Source organism: Buteo buteo, chromosome 19 (assembly GCF_964188355.1).
Source record: "Buteo buteo chromosome 19, bButBut1.hap1.1, whole genome shotgun sequence".
NCBI lineage: Eukaryota > Metazoa > Chordata > Aves > Accipitriformes > Accipitridae > Buteo > Buteo buteo.
The window spans coordinates 19,409,613-19,431,115 of record NC_134189.1 but is presented as its reverse complement, the minus strand read 5'-3'; the positions used below and the strand labels follow the sequence as shown (position 1 = coordinate 19,431,115).

Sequence of the window (21,503 nt, the reverse complement as noted above, 5' to 3'; positions counted from 1 at the left end):
AACAGAAGTTAAACCAAGACAAATTCAAACTGGAATTAAAATACGTAGTTTTGATAATAAGTAACTTTGTGTCACCTTTGCATAAATGATATAGATTCCCCTCACCACTTGAACCTTACCTCAAGAATGGGTAATATTTTTGTAAGCAGTTTGTATCTCAAATAAAAGATATAGTTTTGATGCATGAATTTTTAGCTGAGGATTTTAGGCAGAGAATGAAATTATCTCTTCTGGTCTTTAAAAATAGTGGTGCATTCAAGTTCACAAGGTGATTCTGCAGTGGAATCAGGAGCAGAGATAGGCCTGAAATGCAAATTCCCAAAAGGTAGAATGGAACGATCCTCACTTCTAGCATAATCTCACTGCTCCCATTGTCTGAATTATGTAAGAATTACTCTTTTTCAAATCCAGTTTACGTCAAATTTAACACCCATTGATTGTTACCTTGTGCAGATAGAACTTTCATTCTGGTATAGCTCTGCCATGCCAAAAAAGAATGAAATTTACACTTCCTGGCTTAAATCAGATTTCCATTAGCTGCTCTACTAACAAAGAGGATCAGCTTTGCATAACAGTGAGCTCAGTGGCAGCCGTTCACAGTAGTGTACTAAATGAAATGAGAGCTTGTGATCCTATATTGTCAGCATAAAAGTTCTTGATTACTCATTTTCATTGGGATTTTTAGTACTTTTCGTTTTAGACTTCTTGGGATAAAATTCTCCACCACTTTGCAAACTAGATTCAGCTGCACTTGTATGAGCCAAATGTAGAATGTTGCTTGGTCTAAATAAAAGTGTTACACATTGGCAGGGCAACATGCTATAAGGAAAAAGCCAATGAAGAATGAGGCTAATTTTTTTTCTTCTCCTTAGAGCACTTTTTCCATTATAACTCAAGGTGATTTTTTAGAAAGAAGCATCAGAGGCTGAACCTTACAAACTTCTCCATTATGCTGGGCCAGTGGTCCACAAAACCATTTCAGATAGTCACCTCTCAGATTAAATTCCAGGTTAGATCATTTGCCAAAAAAGACTATTCCCAATACAACTGGCTATTCACCTATGAACTAGCCTGGATCATCAGTGTCTCTCAGTCAATTTATGAAAGGTGTTGGTCTATTTCAAACCCTAGAGGGGTGAAATGAGACCAAAAAAACCCCAACCAACCAACCAAAAAAAACCCTAAACAAGCCAGTCCCCTTAAACAATGGGGAAAGCAATAAAAGATTAATATTCTTGATCTTCAGCTGAGAAGTCAGTTCCTCCTGAAGAGAAAAAGGCTCCACAGGCTCAGAACTTTTTTCACAAAACTTCCTACCTTCTGGATTAGCTATTTTGGTTCAGTTTATTTTAGCAACAAACGTAACCTTACTCTCACTGGTGTAAAAGCTACACTGGACATGGGGACAATGGGAAAAAAATGCATTGCTGGTTAGACTACTTAGATCTACAAAATTTCTTAAGCATAGTTAAATCTATGATAATATTTCTGTTGGGAATTAAGCTCATAGCATACCCTGCTTGTTACTGAAATTAGAAAGGGTTGACTTTGGAAGGGTTCAAGTAAGTAACCTGTAGGTACAGTTAGCAGTCCCTGGCCCAGCCATTTACCCAGGGTTCTTCAGATGCTTAAAAGTAAATAAAAAAATCACACACTAGCAGTTACTGTGCAAGTCACCTTCTGTTTTGTTCTTTTTGTTTTCCTTCCTTTCCTTTCTCCAGTATCAGAGTGATTTAAATGTAAATCTAGAAAATAAACCATACACTGAATAGCTGTTATATGGTTAGTGCCTCCGGGTTCCTTAGCTCAAACACAGCCCATCTGTTTGTTAGATGCTGCTGAGGACACAACAGTTAGTTCTGATGTTTGCTATGCTCCTGTGCAAACTGTTAAGAGTTTAACACCCAGGTTTCCACTGGAGCAGAGGCAGCTAAATTTCTCCCAGTCCAGATGAACTGAGTTAAGACTGTAAGAATATAAGAATTGTATAATCTCATATAGTAATGTTGTATAAGAACCAGTATGCTGTCTGACTGAGGCAAAGAGCAGATGGCTTAGGAAGAGGTCAGGAGTCAGACAACATCACAGTCTTACATCCGTAGTGCATCCTCCTTTCTTCCAGCAATCTACAGCTCTGATCTACTACATTGACTAGGTTTTCAGTCCCCCAGAAAATGTCCTCTTACAGCTTACAGGCTGACATGTGCCCTCAGCTCACGAAACAAAGAGTTTTGTTAGCCTACAGTCGAGGCCTCTACATGATTTATGGAGTCCATAAAGAATCATGCATCACAGTGTGGCAATCCTTCATGAAATCATTCTTCCCTTTCCCCAAAAGACTAGTAAGGCTGAAGGTCAAATTTTCGCAGGTTCAGTGTTCGTGAGGGCTATCAGAAGACCACATGGAACCTTCCCTTCCAGTTTTATCACCTGACAGGGGCTGATCACTTGGGTTTTTTGTTCATAGAAGTGCTAGAGAAAATGTCAGCCACCCTGCACTGTACAGATCTTTGCCTGATCACTGGTATTGATGTTCACTCCAAATAGGTTGGGACTCTGGCCAAAGTATTCTCTGGTCTAAAACTACTGACCTCACTGGCTTACTTCAGGGAATACATTTGTACCTTCTATACTTATGCCAAGTGGCACCTATTGAACTTTGCTAGGAAGGTAAATTAAAGTGGCATTTTCTCACTGTGGAATACAGAGAAATAGAGAAAATCTCAGTAATCCTTTACATTTTTAAAAGAGATCTTTCAACTCATCTGTGTCTTCTGGTCCTGCTTATCTACAGGAGTGGTTTAACACTGCATGGAAGAGTGCCACATTGTGTGGCCATGTGCGCATGCATGCATGTGTGTGTGCAGAGCGTGCAAGGCTGATGGACAGTGGAGAACAAGCTGAGTGTGTTACAGTGTCAGGGCTAAAAGGAAATATTATGGTGAGGAACAGCACAGTGGTCCCACACACCCAGCGCACTGTGAAAGGAGAGAGAGGACTGTGAAGATGCCAGGTAAATATCTTTTATCATCAAGCAATCATGTCGTGGTTTTGCCTGTGGATCCCATTGTTAAATCCTTCAACACTGCAGAAAAGTGCTTGGCCTCAGAGGGCTGAGTAGAGCCCTCTAGCATGGGTTCTAAGCCAGCTTTTTGTGGACTGTGTTGGGGACTAGAAAAGGGAACATGAGGTTTCCTCTTTTCTCTGTAGGATCTGTACATGCCTGATTGTCTCTAGGCACAATTAGGCCATACCCTTTCCTTTTGTGCTGCAACCATTTTTCTGTGATATCTGGCACAGCACATACTACAGTTGCATCTTTCCCACCTATCTCAGTTACTGTGCTTAAAGCTGGTGGAAATTGTGTTCTAACCATGAAATGCTGATCAAAAGTGAGAACTTAAAGTCAATTATTATTATGCTTCAAAGGAATAAAATTATGCAATAGCACTGAAACAGGAAAACCAGCTATTATACTTTGGGGTAGGAGGGGATGACACACCCTAAAAATATATTGTCTCATCCAAAGATTAAACATTAGGAAGCCCTGGAGAATCTTATTCACTGGACAAATTGCATGTTTGACTTTAATAGTTTACTACTAGAAGACAGCAACAAGAATAGCTTCTGAATACCTCGCTATCTGTATCATTTAATTACTGTATTCTAGATCAACTTCTCATGTTTCTCAACTGACTTTTGTGCCACGTTGACCCTTTTACAGCCAAAGGAGCCCTCATTAAGATATCTGATCTCTTACTAAAAGTCAGCTTTGCCAGGATGAGCTTTAGCACCCTATAGGCATGTCAAACAGTAGTGTAACAGCTTGGCATCATTTCCTCTATTAGTACCTTTAAATGTCAATCTCTCCACAGAGGGCATAAAGCATTATGGTCTAGAAATCCACGTTTCCTCCCTTAAATATTATTTACAGCAGTTTATAATAATACTTTAAACTGATACATATGTTTCATTCCATATATTCTTAGAATAAAATCTGAATAGAAATTTCTGTATTTGTGATGTAGCTGATAAGTTTCCAATGGGATTTGTGAAGCTTTGCAGAAGGATGGACAGTACCTTGTCACATGAAGTTGGCCATGTCATGTGTGAACAGTAAAAATTATATTAATACTGTGACTAGAATATAAATATATTAAAATCTGTAAGTCTGCTCAGATGTAAGATCATTACTTCTTCTTTTGAGTACACAGAAAAGGGTGAGGCCCCCAAAGTTATCAAGAAGGGAAAAAAAAGTTGCTTTTGAGAAAAGCAAACTATTTTGCCAGACCACTTGTAGCTCACCAAATTACCCAGAATACAAAACAAACCAAATTTCTTTTAGAATTTCCTTTACAAAAGGAAGGAAAGGCTCTGACATAGTAATTTTAGCACCAGTTTGTAAAACATTCGGCATTCTCTTTTTTTTTTTTTTAAACTCTAATTTCTCATTTTAAATGCCCCCCCCCCTTTTTTTTTACTATGGGTTCTTTACTAACAAATTATCTGTAAGAATGCAAGGGTGAATGAATAAAGTTACTGCTGAAAAGTCCCCACTTTCTCAAGTGTTAAACTTGAAACTGCATGGTTTTAGTTCTTTCAATCTAGCTCTATCTAGAGAAAAATAATTTAATGTGACTTTAAAGCTAGATTTTTCATATATACACATAAGGAGAATATGAGGGAGTAGGAATGTCTAGACTCCTGAAACTTGGGTCTGACAGCTTGACTGGGTTATTCATGCTGCCTCATTAATGCACCTAACAAATGTAGCTAATTTAGGAGACTAGTTTTCCTAGGTGATGGAGGCAGATCTTTCAGATGGTAATCTGAGGATGTTTGCCTTACACTGATTGTGAAGAGGCCAGTGTAACTCCACTGATGATATAGGGAGCCTAGAAGGAGTAACCACCTATGTTAGTTACCTCATACTGGGCAGAGAGAATTCCCCCTACACACTACCATGCTGTAACCTTTATGCATAGGAGTAAATGAGCAGAGACAGTCTTTTACTCTTAATGTGTTCAGGAGATTCAGTAGCTGCCTTTGGTGAGAAAGAAAACAAAAAAAAAAAGGAGGAGTAAGAGGAGAAAGGTGAATGACTGTTTCCTTGAAGTACAAGAGAATGGCAGTCTATTCTGTGCTTCTGAAAAAGGCCAGTAGCATGCTACTGCTTGGGCCTTGTCTTTGGAAGACATTGTTCCACAGTGTGTCAAGTTTCAAACATCCAGTTGAAAACTGCCAGCTAAGTACTTTTCTTCAATGATTTTAGCCAAGGAAATGCATGGACAGTAAGGCAGTTGTTTCAGCCTTTTAACTACCTCTACCCTCAATAAGTGCTAGAATGCAAAAATCTCTTGAACTCAGTTTGTCTGTAACCTTATTAGAAATCCCAGATCATATAAGGCACGTCTGGTGAAGGCAGTGCTAAAGACGTCTGGGTCCTTGAAATATTGGTTTGTGTTAATGCTTTGTGTGGAAAGAGAACACTGAAAACCAAAACCACTAGACAGTTTACAAAAATTCCAAGAAACAGATGTGGTCTTTTGAACTTAGAAAATATTTCCTATATTTGCCACTTACAAATTAAGCCTAACCTGAAAACTTTGAAAGCAGAAGGACTTATTATGACTTGCAAGAATTAAGAAGTAGGCTGGGGAAAGAAGAAGAGAAAAAAAATTAATGGAATTCCAGGGTAATTTCAGCAAGGGGAGGGCTACCAGCTGTTTTTTATACTGCCTTTCATTAAGAAAGAGTGCTGTGAGGCTGCACCTGAAGAGTCAGATGATGACTACAGCTGAAGAGGTTTTACATTCACTGGTTACTCATGCTGCTAACAGTAATTCCCAAACCATAGCAATCAACTCAAGCAATGGATGGCTTTCGTGAACACAAAGGGGAAGATTCTCAAGGACACTTGACTTGCAGTCTGAGCCTGTAACTCCCCTTGCTTTTGAACAATGTCCCAAACCATTGAAAAGAAGGTTAAGAATCTCTGTTGGCAATCCCATACTGCTACAATAACACTCTGTATATCAGTGGATTGGGCTAAGGCACTGACTTGACTGGAGGCTGAATGAGTTTCAGTGCTCTGCAGTGCAAATCTGGTAAATCAAAGTTCACTGAAGGTAGTGCAAGTATTCTAGACTCCACTGAGCTTTAAGACCTGTCAGATGACACAGAGACAAAGGCACTCATGCCTAGACACCTCATGGTCTTACAAATAGCATTTCTTGTGCTCTGGAACTGACAACCTATCACTCAGCTGTGGGTCAATAATAAGTGATCACACAAGACAGAAACTACAATATATGGTGTAGCACAGTATACAGAAAAGAGGCCAGGAGCTGTTTAGCTGAAAAAAGAAGGAATGAGAAAAATGTCTCTTACCTGGTCAAGATTGTTGTAAAAATCTATACTGGCTGCACACAGGTATCTCCCAAGCAGAGTCGCATGGGTAGTAAAAATTGTGGCAACAGGAAGTTTCTGAGATCGAGACAGTATTAAGCCCACTCCTGCCTGCCACTCATGGAAGTGGGCAATTATGTTGGGCTTGTCATCAAACTGACAGGAAAGCTGAAAATAATTAGAAAGAACATACATGAAACACACATTATCCTGCTCATCATCCAGCCCCAGAACCTTTTTTTTTTCATGCTGCCTTCTGTGTGCTTGCTTTCTTTCATATGACAAGGCAGTACAGTGTTTTAAGTGGTCACATGTCTTGATTCCCATCAAAGCTAATTCTTAGCCCAAGAAGCACACATGCCTCAGTACTGCCTCAGAACAGTATCCTCCTAGAGTGTTGGGCAGCTCTGGCAAGCACAGTTACTCTTCTGTAACTTGCTCTTCTGCTGTTGAAACTCTTGTTTGCATAAGAAAATCATGAGCACCTATGACAGACAGATGATTCTGCAGATTAACAAAGTTTTGTCTTTTCAGGTAGGCTGTGGTAGAGTGACATGTGAAGTCACAGTGCTACCATTAATTCTTTCTGTCTATATTCCCTGTGCAAGGTAGTATCTAACTGCTGAGATATGGATTGACTGGCTTCAAGGACAGTTAGTAAGTGTGACAACTTGACTACTATCGAAGAGAAAAAGGGAGTTTGAGATCCTACTTGTAAGAGCATCCGGTGACAAATAAGGGAGTTGAGAACAGAGGGGGAAGTGACAGTAAAGACACAGCAGATTTCACATAGGGCAGTCCCCCCCATTGTCCCAGAAAAATATAGTTAAATGACCAGTTAAGATTTAAGTTTTAAATACAAATTTGATTTACATCAGGTGTCAACTTCCTTAAAATTAGTTTTCAAACTGGAAAATAGGAACCACATCCCAAAGCTTTTTTTGCCCTGCTGACAAGGCTGAGGTTTGAAAATCTCTAGATTTAAAAACTGTACCTCTTTTAAAAACCAGGCTGTTAACGATCCAAAAATCACAGCATCGTTGGCTTCTCGGTCATGAAAAGGGATCCCTATGTTGCTGACATCCCAAAATTCACCTTTCCACCTGTCCAGATTGCAAGCTGCTGATCCTATATCGAACAATAAGACATATGGGCTGCCCTCTATCAACCATCTTCCAAAAAAGACCTATGGGAAAGAGGCAAGGACATAAGAAGAAAATGTTAAAGTGAATGTAAAGGCCAATTAGCATAACTATTTTCTTCCATCAAAGCTTAGGTGGTTTACATAAAGAATATGTGATCATAGTCCTACATAACCAGGATTTGTGGTTTTCCTTGCAAAATACAGTGGACTAAAGGCAGGGGTAAAAGGAAACTACAATCTTTGGAACATTTTGTTTTTAAGACTTTCATTTCAGATTTTCATTGCAATGTTAACTTTTTTTCATGAAAAGAAGCTTAGGAAGACTATACTTAGTTGAATAATGAGGTCTTATGTTCTTATTGAAGTATTTATGCCATTTTTGCTCTTATTTAAAAATTATTATTTTGTTTCAGTCAGATTTGTCACCAATCTTTTGCCATTTATGCTAGATTACTGGTGAAAGATTTTGTAGGACAGGTGCTTGGGACCAGTATCTACCATAACGTTTCCTCATTCTGCCCAAGCAGCACAGTTGATGCCCTTCAGCAGAGTGGAAGGATCAGTCAGAAGGTGTAATAATACCTAAACCCACATCAGCCTAAAAATACAGCTTTTCTGCTTTATCTGCATCGGTATAGTTAAACATCTCTAAGACTATTTAGAACTTCACTGATATAACCTACCTGCCCAACCAGGAGAGCAGGCTGAACTGTCATAAGGCAACACAATGCAGCTGGGCCCACACTACAGATTGTACCAGTCTGTGCAGTCAAATTATTTCACATTAATTCTACCATCAAAATGGCTATAGCAGCAGAAACAGATTAACTGGGAAGAACAAGGTACTATAGGGAGGCTAGTGCAGTTTATATCCCATGCAGAGGAATCTTTTATGCCACTGTTCAATCTCTTTTCATTCACTAACCCCTGGGACCTCAAGGGTTGAACCCAGCCCTGATCCTGGAATGGGCTGAATAGAGGTCAGGTCTTGAAAACAGTGAGATGAAAGCTCTTAGACCTGTTTTCACAAAAAACCACAGGTTGTAATAAAAACACGTGTGTGAAGGAGGGTCAGCTCCTTATGTACTTATTTCAGGCTATCCAGGTTTCTTTTTCAGCAAAATGAGGATAAAAAGCAGGGAGTTTGTGTAAACCCAGACTTCATCTAAATATGGAGTCAGGTTGTGGCAAGGAACACACCTGACCCAAGAAGTTTGGAAGCATTCCTATGTCCCCTTGTTTAAAGGGATCCATTGTGATGCATAAGCAAAATCCAGACATAAATGTTAATAGGATAAGCACAGCTCCTGGAAACTAGAGCGTCATTATTAGAGATCAAAGCTATACTTGACGTACCTGGGACAGATTTGCTGCTATATAGGAATACTCCAGCAGCACAATGCACATGTTAGGGTGGCAGAGTTAGCTGTTTAAATTTAATATATTGCTGGGACAGCATGAAGTGTATATATAACATTGCAATTAATCTGCCCCACAAGTCTTTAGCTGTTTTCCAAACAAAGGAGTGTTACACAGCGTGCAGAGACATCTCTGTAAGCAACCGAGGCAACATGGAAAACTTGATCAATCACTTACAAAAATCTGATTAGAAATAAGAAATGGCAGTTAGATTAGACCTCTCAGTTTGAACCTCAGCCTGAACAATGCAAGCATCACATGTTAGCGTCCCCAACAGACACTTTCCCAAGCTGTGGCACATACACATCCAACAGTACACTTCTACATAATATGCAATAGGGCATTAGATCCTAAGAACAGCAGAACTGCTGTTACAACAGGAGATAACATTGCCGGTTCCACAGCTGGTGGCAGTCCAAGAACTTGAATTTCTACATTAAAGTGTGTCATGCCCCTCAGCCACAGAACCTTGTAAGAATGCTTCCTTGCTGCTGCATCTCAATGCTTTTTGCATCTGTTCAGCACACAATTTTTCCTCCTGCAAACTACTATGTCTGAGGGACTCAATGCTGAATCAGAGTGAAGGTGAATTCTAGATCTCCGATGAAGACTTTCAAGAAAGAAGGTCTGATTTAGCATGTGTTATCTTTCACCCATTTTCAGGTAATCAATTGTCCTCAAGGCTGCAGCTGTTTGCAGCATAGTAGCTTGCCCATCAACACAGCAGATTCTATTCCTTTCAGCAGATCACCTTTGTAGGAAGAAGTTTATTCCTAGTTTATTGTTGGAGAAACAGAGTGACAGAAAGGCTATGAGGTTTGACTGAGATCACACAGAAAACACTGGTTAAAAATTGTGTAGGAAACAGATGAATTCACTCGTGCTGTGGTTTAACCTCTCTTCCTAGGGAACAGACAGCTAGTTGCATTGATCTGAGGAAGCAGATTCTTTGTCAGTTGGGTGCTTTTCTTACGTCTACCTGTTGTTTGTCCCTTTCTGGCTTTCAACTCAATATAGTGCTACATAAAAAAAATTGTGAACTAATGGAGCGCTCTCCTCTCTCCAGCACAAGAATGCCAAACGTAAGGGTTCAGTCAAATTAAGGTCATATTATATCTACTAAAATCTCACTGCATTTAGAGACTAGATAAATAAGTCATTAATCCAATTAAGCAGACTTGCAGATAAATGACTGTTAAAACCTATAATTGGATAAACTGGTTCTTCCTCAAAAATAACCTTTAATGAATTGACTCTGCTGTTCTAACAGTGGATTCTGAGCCTTTCCCATTGTGACATTGACCAGGACTGCTGTGTCAAGTGGAACGGCAAGAGCATTAACCAAAACTCTAATCTCCTCAGAGTCAGCTTTGTTGCCCTGGGAAGCAGTAGCACATCTGATTTACCTGACACCCTTGGCTTTTCATGGTGTCCATTGCCTTCTTAACTGCGGGGTTTGGAGGTTCACATGCTTCCACCTGAGTCTTCACATTGTGCTCAAAATAGGGACCAACCAGAAAATAGTTTTCACCCCATTCATCTGCCGTAGTTCTGGCTTTTGTCTGGATCACAGTGTAAATGCCTCCCACTGCAAAAGAAGATCACAAAGAACAAAAAGTAGAAAGGGACACAGGCCACAAAGCTCTGGAGTAAGCTCCAACTCACCTGTGGATCAGATACACCTCTAGTTAAATCACTTCACATATTCAGATTTTAAGTGAAACCCAGACTCTATCAAATAAACAGAAGTTCAGTCTCTTAAATGGAATCAGAGCTTCACAGTTCAACTGAGGAGTATGCACTGATAGCAGACTGTGTGTAATTCTTAAATGACAATTTAACGCTTTGCTCACTCCTGGGTGACTACATATGGCTGCCCTGAATTTCTCCTCTAATCTCAAATGGATGCTTTCTATCCTTAACTGTTATTTTTAGGTAGTCTATGATTGTTCAAATTTCTTTTAGGTGTTCAAAGTCACACCACAAATGTTCAGCCAATATATTATTTTATTCTTATTCCCCCCATTTTGGATTGTGAAATCTTTACACTCAGATTGTGGGATTCAAATCCTGGGGCTCATGCTTCCACTCTCCCATGCCCAATCTTGACTATACTACATCCCAAGCACAGCCTTCTGCTTTTTTATTGCAGCAGTTATAATTTTCAATCATATTTTTCGTGATGTGGAAACACATGTGGTAAGAACTGAGCTGGCACTTCCAGCTTGTTTTACACCAGTCACTGAGAGAAGTTGGGGGACTGATGGACTTCATTTACTACTGACTATAAAAATGGATTTAAACCAGTATCCTCAAAGCAAAAGGTGTCATGTTCCATTACTATTCTAAAGAGTTGTTAAACTTGTAACAAATGTAGCCTACGCTGCCAATATAAATATCTATAGCACCTTCTACCAAAATATTGTCCACTTTAAAAATAAACACAATATTAAAATGTATAAGAGAATGCTACAACAACATGTACAGAGGCTAGGTAGCTGCTGTATATCAGAGACAAGCTTAGCATAGCTCCAGTGACTTTAAAGAATGGTAAGATAAATGAAGCTCAACTTCATTTGAGCTTCATTCAAATGAAGGTACAAGCAAACAAGAAAATTAAAAATAGGAAGGGAATTAGTGTTCCTACATAAAAATTTCATCCTCCACTGAATTTGGAAATGTTTGGTAATACTCCAGGCAAGATGACTGTGCTATGCCTTTCAGCAGTGACATCAAAATTACGTAAGAAGTCAACACTGGAACCTGCCAGTGACTGATAGTAGGAACTCCAGACTTACATTTTTAAAGATACTAAGGTAGTCAGAGGTGCCAGTGCACTGCATCTAATTGCGTACGGCAAGAATCTTGAGAAGTTACCTGATTCTTCTTAAAAATCTGCCACAAATGACCACTATTTACAACAGAGCAGCTGAAGTTGCTCAGCACTTTGGGAGATTAGTTCCCAAGTTAATTAACCTGTATCACCAGACAACTACAGAAAACCTTCTGCCAAGCCTGGTATCTTGCAGCCCTGAGGAACTGAACAACAAACCTACATTTTCAACTGTGCTCCTAGGAAAGAAATTGTGCACTTAAAATCCTTTTCTCTACAAATATTCCATCTGTTTTGAATGCTGGAAGGATCCCTAGCCCTACTATTTTTATGTCAAGATCTCTCAGGATTCTAGGTATTCTACAAAGAAAACCAAATGCAGTTCCAATCTACCAGCTTGCTAAGTAGAATTATTACAATAAATTATTACCCTACATAGTAATTCAAGACCTAAGATGACAAGAATCTTACAGATATATGTTCCTAAATCAAGCTCACTGTTCAAGAGTTTCACAGCATATAGACATGGAACTGCAGAAGGAAATTTATGCATTACAATATTCTTCTCTGCTTCATTAGGACCAGAAAGCTAAGAAACTAACTTACAGTCATCATACTCTTCCATGGCTGCTCTGGACAGGGATTTAGAGAAATCTTAGGTAAGTGACACTATATATTCCCTCCAAGTTCATCAGCTCACAAGCCGAGGGAGACTACCTGAATAGCTTGTATTCAGATAAACATGTAATTTTAATTATACGAGACAAGTCAGAATGTTCAACCCATAAAGTGATACAGTTATGATGACAAGTCTGTTCTTATGGGGTGGTAAATATGAGCATAAGGCACTTCAACATGGATAAATACGGGGCTTGGGAGAAGTCTTAGTCATGCAACTAGTTGGTTTTAATTGGCAGAAATACAGAGCTTACAATAAGGGAATATTTTTGTGCAAAGCAGCTTGGTGACCTGGGCAAAAGAGAAAACATGTACCTGCAAGCTGTATATGACTAGAGAGGTGCAAAGCTCTTTCCCCACCACCACAAGAGTGGAGATCAGCCTCTTTCATACTGCAAGGTATTCAACATTGGGATCAGCAAGGTAGCTGAGTTTCCACAGCTATTAATTTTAAGAGTAGTAAGAAAGCTGCAGCTCAGGAGCTGAGTAGAGCCCAGACCTTTGTTTTTTATAGCCAGAAACTGAGTGTTTCTTTTCACAAGGTTTTCCTTAGGATCATGGTGTGTATAAAGCGTGCCCTGCCAAAGATGTATGGAAGACCTGTTCTGAGGGAAAGAGAGGAGAGTATGCTGTGCTCTGCCATTATAATCTGTTGCATGGCAAGGTAAAAAACATTTCAGGTCACTGATTTGCCTGAAATGTAATGAAAAGTACTTAGGATAAAAACAAAAAAGTACGTTTTACGGACTGTGAAAACTCTTCAGAGGATAGCTGTGATAAAAGCTCTGGGTTACGTGGTCCCAAAATTTGCTTTTGCCTTCTCTGTTACTGTGGAAATATGACTCTCAAAGCATGCTGTGCATAAGTTTTACGTTACAGGGGAGGGAAACCATGCAAGTGAATCTATGTATGTGGAAAGTGTTGGGCATAACTTAAAAGACATCTTTAGAAGAACAGAGTAATGTTTAGGATAACATATTGACTTTTGAAATTACATTTCTCCATAGCAAATTCAAGGAACACATTATATATCATTAAGAGATAGCTTATATCTGCTCAGTTACTTTGAATTCCCTGGAAATACCTGTGCCAGTAATGAATGCATTACATATCCTACTGAGTAAGGGTTTACATATTCACTTGGAGCCTAACAGAAGTCTCAAATTACTTGCAACAATTTGGTAACCTCCTTATTCTTCTCTCATATGATGGTTTAAAGTCATATTATAAAGAGAAAACCTTTCCAAACAACAGGTATGTACCAAAATCCCATGATGTTGCAAGTTTCTGTATGTAGCCTCTGAAGTTTTGTACTTTGAAACAGGTTTTAAAACAAACAATAAAAGACAAAATGAGAAATAGACGCAGAATCAGGAGAGATCAGATCCAGAGAATAGGTTCAGATTGTCACAAACATGGGAAATTAGCAGTAAAATGTGGATACAGGTCTAGTTTAGTGTTCTGATCTCCACCAAAATGCTTTATTCAATTATTTTAAATTTTAATCATTTTAAAGTGTCCTTGAGAGATAAATACTTCTATTATTTCTTTTTAAAACAGGTTTTTAACTTTCCCACCAGAATGAAGGAAATCAAGTTAAAAAGAAAATCAACAACAAATATTTTTCCCCATTTATTTATTTTCCATTCTTCCTCTTTTTCCAGCGAAAAATAAACTGGCATGGAAAGGGGAACTAAAATGTTTGGGAAAGAAGGATTTTGTTCATTTAAGAGAAGTTTGACTTTTTTTAGTGACCTCTTTAAAAAACAGAAGATAAAACCAGAGTATTTTCTCAGAAAATATTTCATAAAATTATTTTTTAAAGTTTGAATGTTTTCATATACATTACCACTATCATGAATTTATCTAAAGGAGTTATCTGCATCACTCCAGCCATTTTCTTCTTTCCTCATTTCGAGTCCTGGTGCATTATTTCTTTTGTATATTTAAAATCCAGCCATTAGAGCCCTCTAGGATAGACATCAGAACCATCTAAATGAATAAAAAGTCTGTGAGTCAAGAACAGTCCCCTGATATCTTATCACTACTGAGGACAACATTAGGCAGAAGCAGAGATCTTCGTGCAAGATCTAATACATAGATGTGCTCTTTCTGCTGCAAGCTGTTATATGGAAAGATGCATTGCCAATGCTTTTTGTCAGCCTGATTAGGAAGGGTCCACAGCTTCCAGGATTACCTAGGAATCCCACTGACAAAAAGTGTCTTCTGGAGCTGCGATCCTTTGAGCATGGAATTGCCAAAAATTCTCAAAACTGCCAAAGATACCCACCATTCATTTTACTTGCTCTCCCACCCACCCCTCATTACAAAAGGACAGAGAAGCAGAAACCAAAAAGGAAGGAGAGAGATAAGTGAAGCTATGCAAGTGAGACAGAGATATGGGGAGATTGTTGCTGATCACCAAGTCCTTCCTCACACATCTTTGCTACACAGAGACAGAGGATGAGGATGCTCCCAGGGCTCTTCAGCTTCTTTGTTATGGCCTGACTGAGCCACTCTGAAGGTACTGTAGCTTTCCTGAGGACCGTGGCTGCCATGGAATCCAAGAGAGCAGTGGGACCCCAGGTTCAGGGTTCAAATTGATTTCACTGCCACAGTTATTAATTACATCAACTATCCTTTTGCCCCTTCCCCTCAGAATGTCTCTCTGATCTATAGAGATGGGATAAAATTGGGCTTGAACTTATCCTTTTTTAATGTTTGGTTGAAATTTTATTGATTGATTGATTGATTGCCTGCTGAGATACCTGGGGACCACTTACAGAATAAGGTTGTAAATTGTGTCAGGTGAAAAAACCCCAGCATCTTCAGAGAGCAGATGTTTTTCCCTGTATTTTTTGGCTACATTTGTGGCCAGGACTCATCAGAAGATAGAAGTGAAATTCTGTGAAATTCTGGCATTTCAAACATATTTTGAAATAATACTGAAACACTGAAATTTATGACAGATGTCCACAATGCAGAAGCTATTTCTGTGTGCATCATCCCCAATGCACAAGATTTCATTTAAGATTGATTTGACATTGATATACCACCCCACTCTAGAAATGCAGAGATTTGATGCTGTGCTTATGCCAAGTTTATGCCAGCACATCCCCACTCCCCAAAGTGTGCTAGTTCAGGTGTGTCACAGATTACAGCATTCACCTTCTCCCAAGGAACTTTCATCACCTCTTACCACAGAGGGGGTAAAATGCTAGTCCTACTGACTTCAGTGGATTCAGGATTTAATTTACAAGAGTCCAGATTTTCACCAGAGAAACTGTACATAGAGCTCTGCTCCAGCGAGAGCTGAACCAGGGTTTGTTTTTAGCAGAGTCTTCATTCCAATAGGGATGGAAAAACTATTTAGGATTCATCTACCAGTGACTCTTGAGCTAATCTGTTCACAGATGAATGATGATACAAACTGGCTGTTTGCCCAGCATTTTTAAGCATTCTTCTATTTTCTATCTAAAAGCTGTTAGTAGTACAGCAGGAGATACTAATCTACATATTACTGGAATGATTTTAAAGACATCTTTATAGAGCACAGAGCAGATCTTGAACATTCTCAGCCCTTCTCATTAATGTATCAGAAAACCCACTAAACCACAGTTAACTGTTATTCTAACTTACAGATTTAGACTTCTCTCCCCTACCCAGATTAAATACTTCGGTTTTCAACGGGCGAACATTTAAAAGAGCTTAAAGAGGATGGAGCCATTTTCACTGTGGAAAATGTCCAGGACTGCTGCCATTACTCCTGCAATCATCTTTGACTGCTCCCTGTTGAAAATTTCCATCTGTGGGGCTTCAGACACAAGATCAACATAGCTCGTAGCCATTTGATTTGTGCTCCTGTCCTTAAAGTTTTTATTGGTCTTCATGTTACGGAGGAAAGAAAACCAGTCTTTTTTCCCAATGTGCAGAGAGATATGACCAGACCTGTATTTACCAGAGCATGGTGGCCAGGAGAGAGGACGAAGGGTGAAAAATGCTGAGCTTCCCCATGATTACCACCAGATCACGTGGCACTGCAGTGCACTGGGGCCCTTGCCTGCCTGCTTTTTTCCCCTTCTACCACAGAAACACAGTAGATCCACTTCACGGTATGGGTTCTTGCCCATCAGTGAAGAGCCAAATAAAGGGAGGAAAATCCTGCAAAACAAACTACACTTTTCTCATTTCTTTGGCAGGGGACTTTCAATACAAGATGATTTCAATGTTGTGCTTGGTTTAGGTGGCAAGTTCCTTTTCACATGACTTCGGTGAAGGGAAAGGGAGAGAGACAATGGAGAATGAGCCTTTTTTATTTCTCATTCTCTCCTTCAGCTACTTTATCTTTGCTTGCTCCAGACAGAGAAGAGGAGAGAGAAGAGTAACTGAGATGTCGGTGCTTTCCAACACATAAGTCAGAGGTTGTCACTTAGCACAGGCAGCAGCAAGGACAGAGAATATAAAAAGGAAGCACGGAGAAGTAGTAAGCTATGCCTTGTTACAGCATGTGTTAAATGATCTAGACTTAAAAAAAGAGCGACACCTTCACTGTACCAGCTGCTGAGAAAGAAGTGATGAGACTCTGGAAATAACAGATACCTGTAGATCTCTAAGCACTGAATTCATACAACTGACTTGTCCTTCCCTACAGCTGCATCTCATGCCTCAGTACCAGCCAGCACCATCAGGGAAATCTCATTAAATGCTTGCTCCCCATGGGCAGCCTGGAACATGAAGACCCTCTCACACTACATAATCAGATGTGCTCTAGTTTGCAGGACCTCTTCATCATCCTCAGATTCTGAGGGAGAATATATTTAAGAGGTTCAGAAAACAGCTCACCAGCTGTAAAGGGCACTGTTTACAGGTACAGGAATAGATAGCTATCTATGAGCTCTGGTAGCATGTTCCTCACAGGGGAAAAGACATTCAGCCTTATTGTCACTGCCACAGAGAAATGGAGGAATCACTAAGAAGCAGCACTGGTCAATGAGGAAATGTACCCATAGCCAAGCACCTAGTGATGTGCACAAAGTTAACACAAAGACTTGAACTCTCTCCTGTAGGCAGCAGCAGCTTTACACCACTTCAGCAGCACAAACCAACTTCACGCTGAACTACTCTGACACACCTTTGCATTGCCAGAAAGGAAGAAAGAAACCTTCACGTTAAGTGCTCAAAATTAGCTTGTCAGGCAATAAGCCCAGCTAATGCTTTTCTTTCCCCCTATGTTAGGAACATATACGGCAACATTAAAACTAAAACATGTAGCAGTACCAAATCTATGTGGGGTCATACAGTGTAACCTATTATTTCCTAAGCCTATGTATCTTCTGTGATGACTGTCCCTGTATTTTGTTGGCTACTCTCTCTCCTAAGAAACACAGTGCCCTAACATTTTCCAAGAACTGTTTATAAAAGTTAGGTCACCAGGGAACAGTATCCCACCATGTGACTTAGACATTCAGTTGCCTGGAAGATTCAGAGAAAAACCTTCAGTATCAAGAAATAACCAGAAAAATAAGCTGAAATAGGCTTATTAAAGAGTTTGTGCACAGATGTTTCCAGTCAAGGTTGGTTAATGGAAACTTTGCACACAGATCCAGTTCTAATGAAGAAATTGCAATGGTTAGTTCAGCCAGCCCTGTTTGAATATATAGGTTTTGTAAGTGATGTAATTAACAGCACCTTATTTGTAAACTAAATGAATAAATATTCACTCTCATAAATATTAATTATCTCATAAAATGTAAGAATAATAAATTTTAGCTGTGTCAGTTGATTTGGCTTCAGTGAAGTCAACAAGAGCTATATGGATGATTAAATGATTCACTACCTTTTGTACATACACAGCAAGACAGATAAATCTAGTTGTGTTTTACTTTTTCTTAAACATATTGTGTGATATCCATAAGCAGTGGGTTCAGATGACTCAGAAAATATATATACTATGGAGTTCAGAGATATTAGCAAGAACACCTGAATTTCCTAGACTTCTGCTGCCATCTGCTTGCCAGTGCCTTACTTACCATGCACACTGCAAAAGCAAATACTGCATGCTCCAATTTCTGACAGTAGTAAATTAACTCAAAAAGCTTGACTGAAGCTGCTGAAAAATAAGCCCACAGGGATCTGAAGTGCAAAAGCTACTCTGCACTGCCTCTGGGTATTGATACACCTCACCACCCTAAAAAGAGCAATGTAAAATTGTACTGGAGTGCAGATTAAATACCGGAAGCTATCACAGAATAGTAATTCCAGTTTCACCATGGGGATAAACCCTAGTACTGTCTGTTCCTCTCACACACATTTCCCCTTTAGAGTTAAAATCTTAATAGATTACAGATCCCCTCTCCTGACTAATCTCTCTATTTATCTGCCAGGACAGTAAGACACATGAGGTCAATCATTTACTCATACTAACTTTTGTGGCAAAAACGGAGCCTGTTCACCCTTGCTGAGCTACACCTAGCTGAAAGGGGATGATTTGATGAGTGAATTAGAAATGGAGGCAGAAAGATCTTTGCATAACAAGCAGTGTGCACTTTGCCTGACAAGCTGTGTGCAGTGAACAATTTTTCAATCTGGACACATACACAAAGCATGAAGTCCCTGGCTGGTACCACCTGTGGTTGCAAAGACCAGTTCAAAAGGGTTTCAGCTGACATAAAGACTGCTGGTCATTGACATCTGCTTTTTGTTCAGTGGCTTCAATGCAGCTATGTTTATTTATACCTGTTTCAAATTTGGCCTCTTCTCCACACTGCTCTAGAAGGCTGAGGGAGACTGCTAAACTACTTTGAATCTGATGTCTGTTTTACAGCTCATTTTCATGCATTACATTCCCAAGTGAATTTGCATGGAAGGTAAAATATAAATATGTACAAAGCAACATCTATATATCCATACATCTGCACACCCAGGCATAATACTTAGATGTTTGTTTAAACAACCTGTCCCTGGTGGTGAAACATGTAAAGACACACAGATGTCCTGACTACATGCTCATCCCACAGAAGCACAGGAAGATGCAGCCCACACACAGGATGCACGATTACACATGGTTGCCACATGTGCTCCTTCCAATACAACAGCTCTGCAGCTGACTTTTCCACAATCTCTCCTTAATGCCTTTCTTGTCCAAGCCCTTCATGCCTCCCTCCACTCCTGTGGAAAAAGCGATACCAACTCTTTATGAGTGTTGTACAAACCTTTGTTGGTAACTTCCCAAGAAACTTCAAAGAGCAACAAATCCTCCACTGGTAGGTCTTCATCCTCCCACTGAGGAAGCCCATTAAGAGAAGTCATGGACAGTGATCTAGCCAGTGGCATTTTCTTCAGCCCTCAAACGCTCACCACGCAGGCCACAACAGTTAGCAAATGTCCAGTTAATGTAGCACTTCTCTGCAGTTCTGGTTAGAGCAGTCTGCTGGTGTGCTGGGCTCTGAGGAGAAAATTATTCAGATAGCTGGGAGCTAATGGGTTTAAACTGTCTGACCACCAGCATTAAATTGGCTCAGTGAAATCCTCAGGGCTTGAGAAGCAGCTGCTGGTAGAGGTAAGAATTTAAGACTGACCTGAGAAAGGCCTTGACTGTTTTGGGGCCAGGGCTCTTTCTTTTTCTTCTCTTAGAGGGAGGTAAAAAAGGGTTCTGAGCTCCTCAGCCACAGCATTCACTATCTACCACCTCAGGGACAACTGAAACTCGACAGTTGTATATTCAGCACTGCCCTGAGCAAATTCCAGCAGGGAGGACACTTTGAGTTCACCACCTGATCTGAGTCCAGCCCCTGAGTCCTCCCCTCAAGATACACCCTCCCATTAACACACATGGACCTTCTCTATCTGCTGGCCACTTACCAACTGGGTTAGTAGATTCTTTCTACATGATGTCTCTTAGATTACTTGCCAGGTTAACTGCTGTTACCTATTCTCGTTCATTTCATCAGTCTGTAAGCACTAGTTTACCTCATACCCTATCTCCACAATTAACTCCAGCTGTGTTCCCAGGGCTCTGCACAAGTCCTTGGCTTCATTCTGCTCTCGAGCAGCCCTGAGAGCTTTTACAAACAGAGCTACAAAGCCTTTATCCCTACTTTGGCACACACTTCAGCCCTCCTTGCAGTTCCGGTCCCTGATTTTGCGCCTGGTTTCTCTTTTTCTATGCCACAGCCCTCTTCTAGCGCCTGGGCCCATGCCCTCTGCTCAGGCAAACTAGTGAGTAGTATGTCATGGAACAGTATGCCCCTGTCTTGCTCCAGCACAGAGCTGGGATGCTGCAAGTGGTGCACACACATCTGCAGAGATGTCGGTCCCTAACCCGCAACCTGAGATCCTCAAAGCTCCACAGAGCAGCTGCCTGCTTGGAAGATGCTTATGTGCTTACACGTCTGGTTGAGAAGCCAATGCTTCTGGGACAGCTGTGTAAGTTGAATCCGATTCTGAGCTTAGGGCACAACTTACCCAAAACCTGCAGATCAGCAGTGAGCAAATCTCCAGGTGAGATCCAGGGCATCTCTGGCGCTGTGGAGAATATTGTACCAGCAGGCACAGACTACGTAGTAGCATAGAGGGAAAGGCTCTGAGCCCACTTAAGACAAAACAAGTCCAAGGCTATTGATTTAGACGACAGGCAGTCCACCTGCATAAAAGTCTCTTAGACATAACATAATACAGCTGAGCCTACCTTAACGGCTAACTATCTCCCAAAAGACTTGCTCTTCTGCTTACACTTCCCATGCTTTCTCTGCACTTACCACAGTCAGACCCACCCCTGAGCTGATGGATACAGCTCACTGAACTAACCTAAGGATGCAGAAAACTTTTTTGCCACATTAGGAACTAGAGCTGTCTCAGCAAAGAGCCTGGCAAGAGGAGATAGAGCAGCTCCCTGGGAACAGGGAGAGACGGGGAAGGTGAGGGTGAAAGCTGCCAGGCCTTTCCAGCCAGTGGAGCTGGCAGGGGGGCTCAGCTGCACCGTGCCACTTCGCGCGCCGGCTGGGCTGTGCCTTGGGGGAAAGA

General features: G+C 40.4%; 1 protein-coding gene across 1 annotated transcript in view; it reads right to left on the bottom strand.

Moving 5' to 3' along the window:
* GYS2 (glycogen synthase 2) overlaps positions 1-19,814 on the bottom strand; it is a 46,761-nt gene extending 26,947 nt beyond the window's left edge. Inside the window, exons 1-4 of the mRNA XM_075050919.1 lie at positions 19,694-19,814; positions 10,378-10,559; positions 7,403-7,594; positions 6,391-6,576 (exon numbers count right to left, since the gene is read on the bottom strand). Coding sequence (XP_074907020.1) covers positions 6,391-6,576; positions 7,403-7,594; positions 10,378-10,559; positions 19,694-19,814 — 681 coding nt within the window. The remainder of the gene's footprint in view (positions 1-6,390; positions 6,577-7,402; positions 7,595-10,377; positions 10,560-19,693) is intronic.
* Between the last annotated feature and the right edge of the window lie 1,689 nt (positions 19,815-21,503).